Source organism: Ascaphus truei, chromosome 9 (assembly GCF_040206685.1).
Source record: "Ascaphus truei isolate aAscTru1 chromosome 9, aAscTru1.hap1, whole genome shotgun sequence".
NCBI lineage: Eukaryota > Metazoa > Chordata > Amphibia > Anura > Ascaphidae > Ascaphus > Ascaphus truei.
The window spans coordinates 58,444,701-58,461,575 of NC_134491.1; the positions used below are offsets into that span (position 1 = coordinate 58,444,701).

Here is a 16,875-nt window from a genome sequence, read left to right on the forward strand (position 1 = left end):
CCTTCAAACAGAGGAGTCAGATAAAAAAAAGAAAGAATTGATAGGTCCTTGTTTTCTGTACCCTTTAATACGTCTTGTAACTAATGCTTTAGAAACAAAACTTTTTTAACTGTTGGTAAAATTGACAAGAATGTTGACATTTTAACCATAATGTCTCATGGTAATTTTTTTATGCATCAGTCATTCAAATTAAGACAGCCTCCAATAAAAATCAATCCCAGACATTATTCTTCGCTTTTTACACAGGAATGAATTGAACATACCAGGGGGGGGGGTGGGGTGGGGGGGGGGGAAATGACCCATTGAAATAAACAAGAAAATGGGCCGTTGAATAGAAGTTATTTAGTGAGTGAGAGTGAGCAGGTTTTCATGGAAGTCCTCTATTAAAATGTGATCCTCTTCTACAGTTTCACTCCTTAAAATATAACCATCTATATTGGCGTTAGGGAGCTTATCGGAAAATAATGCTTTGTGACCGACTGCTACAGTTTTTAAAATACCTTGGGTCATATTTAATCAAAATCTTAGATTTTTTTTAAGTAAAAAATAAATAAATGCTATGCAACAACTTTTAATGAGAACCTTTTCTGATTATTTCCAGTGCTCAGATTTTCCCAGTGTATTCACTTCTGATGATGTTCAAGAAATATTTACGCTATTTAATGATATCACCCCAACAGTTATCTGTTATCTCATTGCTGAACCAAGCAGTTATACAGTACGGAAAATAGAGCCCACCCATTGTATGTTATAAATAGAGGAGATATGCCGGGGGGGGGGGCTTCCGTTTAAATTTGTGAACATTGCAAAATGTGACATTTTAATTCAAACTTTGGCAAAACTAACATTTTAAAATATTGGGGGATAGGGGGTCGAGATGCAACACACCGAGAGATACTGTGAACACACATGAGTAACAGGGGAAATAGGATAATTTGAATATGCCAAGTATATTCAAATGATTTAAATGACTATATTTCCAAGGTATCTCAGGTGTGTTCACAGGTATCTCTCCACATGTTGAAAATATGTGTGTCTCGGAAGTAAGTCTCTCCCACCCGCTTTCTCTCTTCAAGCAAAACCCCTTTTTCAGGGTACATTTCATCTCCGGCAAATCGTTCAAAATTTTACATTTTGCTTCAACTTGTTAATTGTGCACAATTTTTTGGGGAATTTTTGAGCTTTTTCAGGCGGAGCGTAGAGAACGTGAATTTGGGCAAGTTTGCACATATCTAGTTATCGCCTCTCACTTTACCCGGGTTCAGCTCCTTGTGACCTTTGGCAAGTCACCTTGTCTCCCTGTGCCTCAGGCACCAAAAACATAGATTGTAAGCTCACATGGGCAGGGACGGTGTCTGTAACATTCCTATGCGCTGTGTACCGCGCACTGTAATGTAATTGTGACGCGCTTTGAGTCTGATTATTATATTATTATTATGATATATAATATTTTTTGTTTTTTGTTTTTTTTATATTCTCACTGACAGTGTATGCAGCGCTGCATATTTTGCAGGCACAATGACTCCCAACCCTGCAGAGCTCACAATCTAATAAAGGTAAAAGTGACTTGTCCAAGGTCAAACAGAGCTGACACTGGGGGTTTGAACCAAGTTCACCTTACTGCCGGGGTTGTCAACTCCAGTCCTTAAGACCCCTCGATGGGTCAGGTTTTCAGGATATCCCTGCTTCAGCACAGGTGGCACAGTCTTAACCACTGATTGAGCCACCTGTGCTGACACAGGGATATCCTGAAAACCTGACCTGTTGGCAGCTCTTGAGGATTGGAGTCGAGAACCCCTGCCTTCCTGTAACTTCTCTCGTGCCTACTTTTCGAAACCAAAATGATGAAATGAGTTTGCACGCTCTGTTCACTTACCTCTAAGTGGTAGATTCATCAATCACCCACCTCAGAGCTTTCTAAATAAAATTTAAAACGTTCCTTTGTTTTTAGTTATTTTGCTGCCAGCGACCAGCAACATATTCGGGCATCAAAGGAATCCAAGATTATTACGGTGCATCAAATCAAGGTAATGCACTTTGCAACAGCATCTGAAACCAACTGCTCTAACAAATACTGTACAATCAATGAATCCATCAAGCCAGTGAGTATTTTAATGAAACTCTTTGCTGCCAGACAGAACGGCACCGTCACACAAAGTAACTTGTTGCAGGCTCTGGACAGTGCGGGGATTAAGTGCAACGTTTACTTACAGGTCAAGTTGATTGTTGCCCGGCTGACTCTTTTAAGATGACCCTGCCGAGCCCGATGGACGGGCATATTAAAGGAATCAAATTATCTCGCAGGTTCCACCATGAAAAATGACAAGTCAAATAGCCCTTTCGTTTGATTCCCACATAGGACAGGAAGGAAAATGCATCCAGATGACACATCGGGTTAAAGTGGACAGCCACGCAGAGACCAACTCAGTAATCAGAGCAACTGAGGAAATACCATGTGCAGCAAAACTCCAGGAAAAAAATACTCTGTTGAACTGAAGCCAAGAACCAAGAACCCAAGGGCTTCTTGGGATATTTTGGACCGCAAGTCCTCCAATCGGAGAAGCGGTGACAGGAAAAGCTAACACCAGCCCTCCTAGACCATATATGTATTACATTAGGCAGACCTTGGAGAGACTGAAACAGGAGATGTGCCTTCTAGAGCAGACATTGCCTCTCAATTGCCAGCATCACATGTCACTTGTCAGTGTGAAATACAGTAGGGTTAGGAAGTCCAGTACGAAAGGCAGGGGAGATGTGTGAAAAGGACATCACAGTTTAATCTCTAATGTGAAACACGACAGTGTAGCTGGTGTTCATGAAATGCTGAGGCTGCGCTTATAGTGCCCGGCGACGCGAAGTCGCACCAAAACAAATACATTGGATCCGTCGCATGCGCTTATAGTAAGCGCGACGGTGACGGAGCGATGAAAATTTTTGAAGCCATTGGAATTTGATTTTGGGAGAGACAGTCGCCACATGTGGCTGTCTCTACACCAATCACAGAGCGCCTACTGCACTCTGCCCGCCCCCTTCATGACGTCACTGGCCTTGTCGCCAGCGACGTCGCTCTAAACTAAAGTGCAACTTTCGCCAGTGGCGACGGCGACGTCATCGGTCGCGTCGCCGTCTCCGTCACTATAAACGCGGCCTGACGTCAGAGTTTATCATCTGAATGAGGCCATTCTGAAAGCCAACACGTTCTATCCCATTGATGACAGTGACGCCCAAGAGATCCGAAACTCAATATATATCAATGAAAAAAATAAATAAGGAGAGTTTGGTTTTTCTAAAATAAATACTTTTGGTTCTGGAAAAAAAGGAGGCAGCAAGCCGGGTCTTCAAATCAAATCGGCGAGGCGCCATCACGCTGACCACAGCGCCGATCACACATATATGAATGGGTTTGAAAAGAATAATGCTGAAGATCGATATGTGTTGGGGGTAGATTGGTTGCTAGTGGTAGAGATGGGAAGAGATGGGAGGACAGAGCGGGGGACAGAATAAGCGGTATTACTGGGGGGGTTGCTGGGATTTCCGGTAGGAGAAGTGTGATGACGCCACTAACGCCAGCATTCCCAGCACTCTCAGTTCTTGTGCACACGCAGAGTCTGAACCTACAAATGTAACAGGTGTCAGAGGCAATCAAAGTGGGCGATTTTTGGGGGTGATTGTTTTTTGTTTTTAACATAGGATTAAAGCAGGGGGGTCTCCGGAGCTGAACCCCGTTAATGTTCGCTCCGGGGACCCCCTGCTTCCTGAGATACTTACCTCCGTAGGGGGTGCCGGTGGCCGCTTCAGCTCGGCTAGCTGTGATCCTGTAATGGCCGCCTTTAAAGCTCCCGTGCACTGCGAGCCAATAGGAAGCCGTGACATCATCTGGTGCGGCTTCCTATTGGCTCACATGATGCGAGAGCGTTAAAAAGAAAACAGATACCGGCACCCCCTTTGAAGGTCTGTATCTCTGGAAGTAGGGGGTCCCCGGAGCTGAAATTAACGGGGTTCAGCTCCAGAGATCCCCTGCTTCTATCTTGTGTTTAAAAAAAATGGCAAAACAAATCGTCCGTTTAGATTGCTCCTTTAATAATGGCAAACACAAGAAATAACGCTGAAAAAGTGCGCGCGTTAGAAACAATGCTCGCGTTCCCATTCTTTTAAATGGAGCCATGGTATTTCCTGCTACATCTGTACACTTTCAGGCCTAGGGATCGGAGTCTCACAGGGCTTTTCTTACACTGAACCATCAGAACACGGGTATCAGCAGTGACATTACTAAAAGACACACAGTGCATTGTCCTGTGACACTAGTGCAAGTAGCAATCACTAGAAAGTTAACCCTTTCTCTACCAAAGGGGCCCCTGTGGCAACAAAATGGTTAAAATGCAGAGTATAAAGTCAACAATGACCAACATAACAGATTTAAACGGAGCGTCACAATACCCTGCACTCAGGGCTACTGTCCCACAGCCACTGTCACTCCTACCAACCATTGTAGCCAAGCTCTGACATCTACTGCACATTCCCTCACCTGCTGTCTCTATAAATCTCCCAACACACCATTTAGATTGTAAGCTCTCCGGGCCAAGATTTCCTTTCCTATTGTCTGACTTTGCTGCGCTCATTGTATTATAATTCCCTGTGCTGTATTAGCGTTGTAAAGCTCTGTGTACACTGTGGGCGCTATATAAATAAAGACATACACACATACATTTAGTTTGAGTGGGATACTTGTCAATGGCGATACCATGAAACATTAATGCAATAGCACGGTCAGGCAGCACATACTGTATATACCCTTATAGTCCTTATCTACAATGACATGTGCGTCTGCGAGCAGCAAAGTCCGGGCTGCTTATAATGTCATCAAGCTTCAAAGACAGTAAGTATCTAAATCTCTGCTTACTGACATGTTCCGGCAACTTGACTTTTTAAAGCCTTCTGTACATATTTGGCATCCTAACTAAAAATTGCCTTGTGAGCTCACCCGGAGCTTTAAACGATACAATACCCAAAACACTGTCCCAGAATTCACACCTTGTGGTGAGATTCATTTATATTTTCCTTCTTGAAGAACTTTATATGATTTATAAAGCACAAAAGTATTAAATCCTGCATCGAAAGTATACTTCTTAAATATATGAAGGTGAATAGTATGTACAGTAAAGAGTGTTAGGGGCATAGGTAACTTATCTAAAATAACCAGGTACGCTGTTGGGTGCGAACAACAGAACAAATACAGAATGCAGGTGCATATCTCAACCCTGAATAGTGCAGAAAACCATGACAATACATGCAGATCTGAACCCTTCCTGCTGCTTAACTAATCATAAAGGAAGGCGGGCCTGGCACGTCCTGGGCAAAATGTGTACCTTAAAGCAGGGGTATGCAAGCTTTCCCTGCTGCGCCCCCCCCGCCCCTCACCGCCTGCTTCCCTCCCTGCTCGTGCCCCTCCCTTACCTTGTCTCCGGCTCTCGGTGTCAAATGACGCCGCGGGGTCACGTGACATCACATAAGTGAAGTTGCAGGGGCCTCACGGCGATCCCCCGGCATTCATTTGAATGCCTTGGGGGAAGAGTACGGGGCCGCTGCAACCGCAGTGCCCCCCCCCCCCCCCCTGAAAAATCTTGTGCCCCCCCTGGGGGGTGCGCCCCCCAGTTTGCGCTCCCCTGCCTCAAAGGAACAATCCAAGCGCGGCTTTTTAAAAACAAAAAGCACACATAGGATAGAAGTAGGGGATCTCCGGAGCTGAACCCCATTAATTTCAGCTTCGGGGACCCTCTGCTTCTAGAGATACTTCCACACGGGGTGTCCCGGTATCTCTCTTCTGTTTAAAGATCCTGGTCATGCTGGCCAATAGGAATAGAGCCGCATCGGATGATGTCACGGCTTCTTATTGGTCAGCGTGACGCAGGATCTTTGTAGCCGCCATTACATGAACCCCAGCCAGAGCAGCTACCGCCACCCCATACAGAGGTAAGTAAAACAGGGTTCAGCAGAACTGAAATGAATGGGGTTCAGCTTGGGATACCCCCGGCTTCAATCCTGTGTAAAAAAAACCGAAATAACTACATTTAAAAAAAACCGCTGCGCTTGGATAGCCGCTATAAAACCCTTTATATTGTATTAATGAACTGCGCATTTTATGTTACTTTAATTGACTAATAACTCTTTCTATTTTTGTGATGGTTTACAACAAGAAGAGTTCACTTTATGGTGCAGTGGTTTAACTGATTGTAATATATATACACAGTATATAGGATGGAAAAGCCTGCTCATTCTAGTGCTGCGTTTATTCCATGTATTAGGTGTCTCCATGTCTACATAGTATAAGTTTTGTGAGTGAGTGACAAGTATTTGTTATTTTATAACACAAGCAGAGGACTCCTGTATTCCACGATCGGATCCCCAACTTCCTGCATTTAATATACAGCCAGATTTAAAGTGCCAGTTCAGCGCTTTTTTTTAAAATGACATTTATTTATTATTATTTTTTCACACGGGATTGAAACCGGGGGTCTCAGGAGCTGCCCTCCGTTCATTTCAGCTCCGGGGACCTCGGCTTCAGGAGATGAATACCTCCGTAGGGGATGATGGTAGCCGCTGGGTAGCAGGGTTCACATTACGGCCGCGTTTCAAAGCTTCCGCGGTCAGAGGGGCCAATAGGAAGCCATGGCGGCAATCGGCGCGGGTTCCTATTGGCCAACATGATGCGGGTGCTTTAAACTGCAGAAAGACATCGGCACCCTCTTCGAAGGTAAGCAGGAGGTCTCCGGATCTGAGGTTAATGGGGGTCAGCTCCGGAGACCCCCTGCTTCAATCCTATGTAAAAATAAATGTAAAAAAAAAGGACTTGGATTGCCTCTTTAATAACCCAGTTTCTTGTCCATTTTACCCCCCAAAAATAGGTAGAAACCTGCAAATAAATGATAACGTATATTACTTGTCTATGAGAACACCTCCACCCCCCTGTGAAAATGAATGAAAGTTCCCGGTTTACCTCCGTCTTGTGAATTCATGATATTAAGAGCAAACAGCATGGCGTTGGAGAAAGCGGTCGCTTCTTCTTTGCTTGCGAAGTTCAGGCCGTAGACCTGCCGCGCGTCCCGCCATTGATGGAAAGTCGGCGTGGCCTGGTTGTATTTCAGGCCTTTCACAATTGAATAGTTAATCACCACCTGCAAAGAAACGGGGGAATGTTTTATGCTGCAGGACAGCTGCTGGCAGAAGAAAAGTGAACCTGTCAAACCAAAAAGGTGGAATCCATACGTCAGAACATCCCCTCTGTTTCTTCCTCCCATCCTACACCTCTTCCTAGCTCTCCTCCTGCCTTCCTTGACTCTTTTTCCACTGTCTCAGAGGAGGATGTGTCACTGTTGATCTCCTCTTCTCTCTCTGCCACTTGCTCTCTTGACCCCATTGACTCCCATCTCCTAAAACCTCTTGGTCCTGGGACCTCTTCTCTTTTCTCTGTACACACTCTCGCTAGGTGACCCAATAACATCTCTTGGGTTTAAATATCACCTCTATACTGACGACACACAAATTTACTTTTCAACACCCGACCTTACACCTGCTGTACAAACCAAAGTTTCTGAATGTCTCTCTGCAATATCATCCTGGATGGCCCTCCGCCGCCTTAAACTCAACATGGCAAAAACAGAACTCCTCATACTTCCTCCCAAATCTGGCCCTACTACCTCCTTCCACATTACTGTTGGAAGTACGATCATTCACCCAGTAGCCCAAGCACGCTGCTTAGGGGTCACACTCGACTCCTCTCTCTCATTCTCCTCTCACATTCAAAACGTTTCTAAAACCTGTCGCTTTTTCCTCTGCAATATCACTAAGATACGCCCTTTCCTCTGTTGCTCGACTGCTAAAACTCTGTCTCAGGCCCTCATTCTCTCCCGTCTTTATTACTGTAACCTCCTGCTGTCCAGCCTTCCTACCTCTCACCTGTCTCCCCTACAATCTATCCTAAATGCTGCTGCCAGAATCGCTCTGCTCTTTCCTAAATCTGTCTCCGCGTCTCCCCTGCTGAAATCCCTCTCCTGGCTTCCAATCAAATCCCGCATCTCACACTCAATTCTCCTCCTCACTTTTAAAGCTTTACATTCTTCTGCCCCTCCTTACATCTCAGCCCTAATTTCTCGTTATGCACCATCCCGAATCTTGCGTTCTTCTCAAGGATGTCTTCTTTCTACCCCCTTTGTATCTAAAGCCCTCTCCCGCCTTAAACCTTTTTCACTGACTGCCTCGCACCTCTGGAATACCCTTCCCCTCAATAACTAGCACCCACTCTATCCACCTTTAAGACCCACCTTAAGACACACTTGCTTAAACAAGCATATGAATAGCACTGTGGATAATACTGGACACACGATACATAAAGCTTGGCCCCCTGCAGACGCACTTACCAGAACTCCCTCCTACTGTCTCTGTACGTTCTCCCTACCTACCAATTAGACTGTACGCTCCTCGGGGCAGGGACTCCACTTTTATGTCTGAAGCACTTCTTCCCATGATCTGTTATTTATATTATCTGTTATTTATTTGATGACCACATGTATTACTGCTGTGAAGCGCTATGTACACTAATGGCGCTATATAAATAAAGACATAGAATACAATACAAAAACCGGGTTAACGTCGCAACCGCGCGACAGACTCACTTTTCGTTGGCATACATGAGCGTTGCAATGAAGTGAACGTCCTTAGCCGTGCCATACCTTCTCTACGGCTCTGAACATCATTTAGGACAAGCTTAGCGACCTCGCAAATTTATCTTTACCCCTTCCGAAGGGGCTAGCAAAAGGTTTAAAGGACAATGTATATCTCTAGCGTCGCAATGATCAGGGCTGAATTATATACCCGCTATTGAAAAGACCCCACCATTTTCATTTTGACAGAATTATTTCTGTACTGTATGTATATATGTATTAATATTATTATTAGTAATAATAATAGTATTATTATTGTTTCCCATAAGTTAAAATGTGTGATATTTCATAATAAAAATATGTGATCGAAAAGTAAAAACATTTGTAAAAAAAACAAAAATTGTTTTTTCACCCAGTAAGTAGTAATGTTCTAGGACGGGGTGTTGATTACCACAAGTACAAGCAAAGTATTGTATCACAGTGGTATTGGCTTCTGGTTAAAAGGTTGACAAAATCTCACTTCGCCTTTAAAACTTCAATACCTAAATGATTCCATGAGCAAATTTGACAATATTTAACTCCATAACTCCATCCCCAGTCTGACTTATGGGCTTTGCTCTCAGCCAAAACCCATCTTTCCGGCTCTGGATGTAGCTCGCAACAAATCTCGCCACCCTTGAGGTGTTTTTAGAAGCGGTTTGCATAACGAAACTACAAGTTCCAAAGCACCGATCCGTTCAGAATGGGCTCTTTACAAGTAACCTGACACCCTTTGGAGCTCCCAGAATACCGGTAGTTCCCTATGTCTGAAGGTATCCTGACTTTGCTGTGTGCTTGGAACTGGGAATTGTTTGAAAGAAGAACGCGAGACCCAACTAATTTTCCAATTGATTTTTATTATTGTACAGTAGGGCCCCACTCATACAGCGGGTTCCGTTCTAGGCCGCCGCCGGAAAATGAAAATCGCTGAAAAGCGGAACATAGCATTTGCTATGTCCACCTGCGATTTTCCGTCTTTTCTAACCCTTCTGCGCATGCGCGAACTCAGCCGCTCCCCCCTTCTGCGCATGCGCGGACTCGGCCATCCACCCTTCTGCGCATGCGTGAACTCTGCCGTCTTCCTTCTGCGCATGCGTGGACATGGCGGCCCCCTTCTCGGTACCACCGTATTGGCAGATCGCCGAAAAGCGCAACGCAGAGAAGCGAGGCCCTACTGTATTTCAAATTGTCACCTCCTCCCTTTCCTGTTCTTCCTTACCCTAGAAAAGGGGTGTGCAAAGTTTCCTTAATGCGCCGCCCTGTCTTATCTCCCCGCAGGCTCGCTGCCCCCTCCCCTGCACGGCTCCAGAGTCAAATGACGTTATGCGGTCATGTGACGTCACATTGCCATAGCAACAAGACGTCACAAGACCCCGCGGCGTCATATTTATTTATTTATTTTAACACCAGCAATCTAATGGGCGGATTGTGCAATCCGCTGGTGGATTTTAACAAGCCAATCCGCGAGCGGACTGCAGAATCCGTGGATTCAATGGTTAAAATCCACCAGCAGATTGTATCCAGTAGCGGTTCGGGAATAACCCGCACGGATGGAAACTGGAACGGGATGTCACACCGCGGAATGGATCTTTCAATGCAAAGCTCGGGAAATTCCGCGAAACGGATTTTGACACTTTCGTCCCGTCTCTAGCGCCGTGTATATTTCTCCTCACCTGGACCAAGGAACTTGTACTCAAATAAGAAGGTGCCTCAGCTTCCTGATGTTTGGTTAATTGTCACCGCCCCTGATTTATAATGACAATGGGTTTTTTTTTGTTTTTTTTACAACGCCGGTTACATTGTGCCATTGAGTATTAATGCCCAGCCACTTGACAGGTAATGGTTATTGTACTTTAGTGAGCAGCCCAGATGTGTAAGCGGTGCACCATATTCATACCCGGGAAGTGAGAAGGAAAAGGACAGGCACTTACTTGTTGATCTTGAAGTTTAACCCCGACGACTCTGAAGGTGTTACTGGCAGTGTTCTGGTATATGTTAATCCGGCTGAATCCCTGCTGTCCAGGTTTGATTGGCACCCATTTTTTACTGGTGTCGTCATAGATCATGACTGAAGCTCGCGCTTGGCATATACTCTGTTCACTGAAAGCAAAGAGCAAGGAATGTGTTAATTGCAAAATAATTCTGAAGCTGGGACACAAACACGCCCCCCCCCCCATCCCCCTATGGAACATATATTGGAGCTGTAAAAGAAAAGCACTCACCCCAATAACAACTCTCTAGCATTTTGAAGTAGCAATTAATGCACTTTTCTTATTTATTATTATGTTGTTGTTTTTTTTTACATAGGATTGAAGCAGGGGGTCTCCGGAGCTGAACCCCATTCATTTCAGCTTCGGTGCCCCCCGTGCTTCCCCAGACACAGACCTCCGAAGGGGGTGCAGGTATCTCAGGAACGTTTTTAAAGCCCCCGGACACTTGGGCCAATAGGAAGCCGCACCGGATGACATCACGGCTTCCTATTGGCCCGCAGGACGCGGGAGCTTTGAAACGACGCCATTACGTGATCCCTGCTAGCCGAGTCAGAGCGGCTACCGGCACCCCCTATGGAGGTATCTCCGGAAGCAGGGGGTCCCAGTAGCTGAAATGAATGGGGGTCAGCTTCGGAGACCCTCTGCTTCAATCCTATGTGGAAAAAAAATATATAATCATATATATTTATTTTTTTAAAGCAGCACATGGATTGTCGCTTTGACACACGTTCCATGTTTAGCAGCTTTTAAAGGTTAGGTCTACTGCAATTGTATAAAGTACACAATGGGCAATACATAGAAAGGGCAAAATGTACTGCTTTGCTGCGGCCACAAGCACCGTTTGGGAAATAATGCTGCAGAGATCCCTATGCTGCAGTTACCGAGCCTGCTTAACAAGGCACTTTTGAGAACATTCTTAATAGTAACATGTTTTACTCTTCTCACCAAGGACTACATCCACATAGCACTGTTAAGTCAGGGCTCACGACGTTAGCTAAAAACAGGAATGGACATTATTTTCCCTGAGACGAACACGTATCCACAAAGCTAATTATATGCAAATACTACGGCTGTTGTATAGTTTATTAGAATGGGCTTCACATCACATTATTGTAGTGTAACATTGCATTAGCTTCCAATAATGTGACATTAAAGCAGCAAAGCATGAAGCACTGTGTGATTTGTGTAACATTTGTTTGTAGTTACAGGATTGAAGCAGGGGGTCTCCGCAGCTGAACTGTGTTCATTTCATCTCCGGGACCCCTGCCTCCAGAGATACTTACCTCCGTAGGGGATGGCAGTATCTCCTTCATGTTTAAATGTTCAGATCACGTGGGCCAATAGGAAGCCGCAAGGGGTGATGTCACGGGTTCCTATTGGCCTGCCTGACGCGGGACATTAAACCCGCCATTTTGTCAGGTACACAAGTTACCTGGTTGCAGATACCGGCACCCCCTTCTGAGGTTAGTATCTCTGGAAGCAGGGGGCCCCAGAGCTGAAATTAATGCAGTTCAGCCCCGGAGACCCCCTGCTTCAATCCTGTAATAAAAAAATAAATGTAAAAAAAATTGTGCAGTGCTACATGTGTTACTCCCAACCAGACACCGAAAAAAAACGTTTTTTAGGGAGAGAGAAAGAGCTACCCTCTGCTCTCCTGTCCAGAAAAAGCCCCTTTTCTGGGTCTCGATGAGAGTAATGAAAGTTTAGTTAAATCCTTGCTTTAACCTTAATGGACTTTAGTGCATATGCGATGTTAGGGTAAAAGGCGTCTTTTGCAAACAACTATCACGAACAGCTGTTACAGTTAAACGCAATGCTCTTTATGGGGGACAGATTACGTAATGGTACATTATTAGCCTTTGAAGATGGCGGTAAGGCTAAACGTTAACTTAGGCTGAAGCTGCGTTAGGTCACATAACTGAGCTTTGTGAATCTGGGCGCAACTATCATTTACGACCGTTATTCTCCTGTTTGCAACATTTCTGGAGCATAAAACAAAGTTAATTAATGTCATTAAATGATGCTTCAATGTCAGGCAGTTTACATGGTCACTGCAGGAGTAGGTTGAAATGCATTGTATGCAAAACCTGCAGTGATAACAATACACATTTTCATGCGGATAAAAAAAAAAACATTAAACATTCATGAGGAAACACCTTGAGGATTTATGGCTTAGGGACAGCTGAACTACCACAAGATGATGGATATATGGTTGTTCTTAACAGGCAGACCGCTGAGTGTTCTGGGAGTGTGGCTCTTTATATGTGTGTGTGAAACATTACAGAGGTTATATATAGGAACATCTGTTAATGCACTTCAGCAACTGTTCACCTACTGCTAGTATGTTATTTAACACCTTCATGGCTGGAAACACCTGCCGTGCAGTGCTACTAATTAGCAAGAAATAATATCTACTAGCCCAGGAGTGGCTAACACCAGTCCTCAAGGGCCACCAACAGGTCAGGATTTAGGGATATGCCTGCTTTAGCACAGGTGGCTTAATCAGTGGCGCAGTCATTATGGCAGCCACTGATTGAGCCATCTTTGCTGAAGCAGGGATATCCTGAAAACCTGACCTGTTGGTGGCCCTTGAGGACTGGAGTTGGCCACCCCTGGTCTACAGTATCTCAGGAGTCAGCATATAGACGACATTAAACACTGAAAGTCAATGTGTGTTCTTGGAAGCACAGACAGTTAAGGGGGTTATGCTTTAAGTACGTCAGTGCATGATCAGGGCTAACACACTTTGGAGCATAATCCCCATGTGGATACATTTTATATCTGCTGAAGAAGCCTTTCTGGACGTTTTCAGACCAAAATCCCCATTGAAGTCTATGGGGAATTTGGACCAAATATGGTCATATAAAATTGACCCCACAGTCTTTTACAGTTTCATGTGTGGCTAGTAATTAATTTACTGGCATTGTTTATCCAAAAGAAATCTGCAATTTAATTGTCTGATGCCATTGCTGCTTCTTATTGGCCAGTGGAAGTGAGGCTTGATTGGCAGCCATATTGATCTCCAAAAAGTTTCCAGAAACACCAGTATATAAAAGTTTAATATCTCAGAACCCGGGGGTAATGTGTTTACACTTAGTAATATAATGTTACATATCAGCTGCCGCAAATCACAGACTGCAGCACTAAGTCAGAAGGCGGCCATTATGTTAGGCACACAATCAGAATTTTTACAGATGTATAACAGGAGCACCAAATGATTGCCAGCTTAGGTAAAACTGTAGAATTATACATTGTCACATGCGTTAGATATAAAATTAAGAAGAAAAAAAGGCGAGGGGGATGTATTATTGCTGCTTTAAACTGTGGAGATATATAAATAAAATGATATATTCATACATACATACATACATACATACATACATACATACATACATATATATATATACATACATACATACATACATACATACATACATATATATACATACATACATACATACATACATACATATATATATATATATACATACATACATACATACATACATATATATATATACATACATACATATAGACATACATACATATATATACATACATACATACATACATACATACATACATACATACATACATATATATATATACATACATACATACATACATACATACATATATATACATACATACATACATGCATACATACACGAATTTAGGATTTTCACCACCACATTACAGTATCTGAAACAAACTGCAAGATGATATGAGATAGCTTTATAAATGCAAAAATTAATAACCGCAAGATAAAAACAATCAGTGACAAAATATTCATACAATAAACCTCTCCAGGGTGTACTAGGAGTGCTGCTCTCTCCGAAATACCCACACAACTCCTACACAGATCTCTTGACTTTGTAACCTTTGACCTTTCTTCCTCCCTACCCATACTCCACCCCCAGCATACCGACCCACATTAACACACCAGATGCAACACACACACAGCACGGAGCTGGAGGTACAACGGTCAAACATTTTATTAAACCATAAATATACGTTCAACATTCTCCAAGCCAACCAGTTACCCTGCCAGAGTACCCAACCTGTTATCCTGCCAGAGTACCCAACCTGTTACCCTGCCAGAGTACCCAACCTGTTACCCTGCCAGAGTACCCAACCTGTTAACCTGCCAGAGTATCCAACCTGTTACCCTGCCAGAGTACCCAACCTGTTACCCTGCCAGAGTATCCAACCTGTTACCCTGCCAGAGTACCCAACCAGTTACCCTGCCAGAGTATCCAACCTGTTACCCTGCCAGAGTATCCAACCAGTTACCCTGCCAGAGTATCCAACCTGTTACCCTGCCAGAGTACCCAACCTGTTACCCTGCCAGAGTACCCAACCTGTTACCCTGCCAGAGTACCCAACCTGTTACCCTGCCAGAGTATCCAACCTGTTACCCTGCCAGAGTATCCAACCAGTTACCCTGCCAGAGTATCCAACCTGTTACCCTGCCAGAGTATCCAACCTGTTACCCTGCCAGAGTACCCAACCAGTTACCCTGCCAGAGTATCCAACCTGTTACCCTGCCAGAGTACCCAACCAGTTACCCTGCCAGAGTATCCAACCTGTTACCCTGCCAGAGTATCCAACCAGTTACCCTGCCAGAGTATCCAACCTGTTACCCTGCCAGAGTATCCAACCAGTTACCCTGCCAGAGTATCCAACCTGTTACCCTGCCAGAGTATCCAACCAGTTACCCTGCCAGAGTATCCAACCTGTTACCCTGCCAGAGTATCCAACCAGTTACCCTGCCAGAGTATCCAACCTGTTACCCTGCCAGAGTACCCAACCTGTTACCCTGCCAGAGTACCCAACCTGTTACCCTGCCAGAGTATCCAACCAGTTACCCTGCCAGAGTACCCAACCTGTTACCCTGCCAGAGTATCCAACCAGTTACCCTGCCAGAGTATCCAACCTGTTACCCTGCCAGAGTATCCAACCTGTTACCCTGCCAGAGTACCCAACCTGTTACCCTGCCAGAGTACCCAACCTGTTACCCTGCCAGAGTACCCAACCTGTTACCCTGCCAGAGTACCCAACCTGTTACCCTGCCAGAGTACCCAACCTGTTACCCTGCCAGAGTACCCAACCTGTTACCCTGCCAGAGTACCCAACCTGTTACCCTGCCAGAGTACCCAACCTGTTACCCTGCCAGAGTACCCAACCTGTTACCCTGCCAGAGTACCCAACCTGTTACCCTGCCAGAGTACCCAACCTGTTACCCTGCCAGAGTACCCAACCAGTTACCCTGCCAGAGTACCCAACCTGTTACCCTGCCAGAGTACCCAACCAGTTACCCTGCCAGAGTACCCAACCTGTTACCCTGCCAGAGTACCCAACCTGTTACCCTGCCAGAGTACCCAACCTGTTACCCTGCCAGAGTACCCAACCAGTTACCCTGCCAGAGTACCCAACCTGTTACCCTGCCACAGTACCCAACCAGTTACCCTGCCACAGTACCCAACCTGTTACCCTGCCACAGTCCCCAACCAGTTACCCTGCCACAGTACCCAACCAGTTACCCTGCCACAGTACCCAACCTGTTACCAAATAAAAGCAGCCAAGTACCGCCCAGCACTCTGGCTTCTCGCACATTAACCAACCCCGGCTGAGGAAGCTCCCGATACCCCCCGCCCAGCGGTGCCCAATTGCCTGCCATAGCTAATATAACTCCAACTTCTCCAACAGGGTTTTATCCCACCCAATTTGCCAGCATTGCTGCAGCTGTGACACACATAATGACCACACTGAAAGCGTTATATAGCACATACCATTAATATTTACTTTGTAAACTTGTACCTTTTCCGTGGGAGTGCGAGAGATTTGTTTCCCAGCCTGTGCCCTCAGATCATTTCCACCCTCCTTTATGGGCTCCACAGCCCCACCTCCCACCCCCCTTCCATCACTAGCCACCCGCACCCAAGCCTCCCCCTTTCTAAAGTGAACCCACTCATGCTCCCCGGTGGGCCAGGAATAGGCTAACCTAATAGCCCCAAAGAGGGGAAAAGAGGGGGTCATGTCAACCAGAGAGAAGGGGCAGGGGGTCAGCTCGGTGCTGCGGTCATGCCACCTTCCCCAATGTGTATGTCAGGGCTTCCATAATCTGGTATCTGTCACACGTCTCCCATCTTACTCAGTATGTTCAGCTTCCTCTATAGTCTACAACA

The 16,875-nt window shown here is 45.1% G+C and overlaps 1 protein-coding gene across 11 annotated transcripts in view; it reads right to left on the reverse strand.

The window, feature by feature from the left end:
* Positions 1-16,875, reverse strand: part of EVL (Enah/Vasp-like) — a 122,249-nt gene that overhangs the window by 41,524 nt on the left and 63,850 nt on the right. For 10 of the 11 annotated variants that reach the window (XM_075615088.1, XM_075615084.1, XM_075615085.1 and 7 more), the window contains exons 2-3: positions 10,628-10,796; positions 6,995-7,172 (exon numbers count right to left, since the gene is read on the reverse strand). In XM_075615088.1, coding sequence (XP_075471203.1) covers positions 6,995-7,172; positions 10,628-10,796 — 347 coding nt within the window. Of the gene's footprint in view, positions 1-2,211; positions 2,477-6,994; positions 7,173-10,627; positions 10,797-16,875 lie in introns of those variants that run through there. The other variant, XM_075615091.1, reaches the window with a different exon arrangement.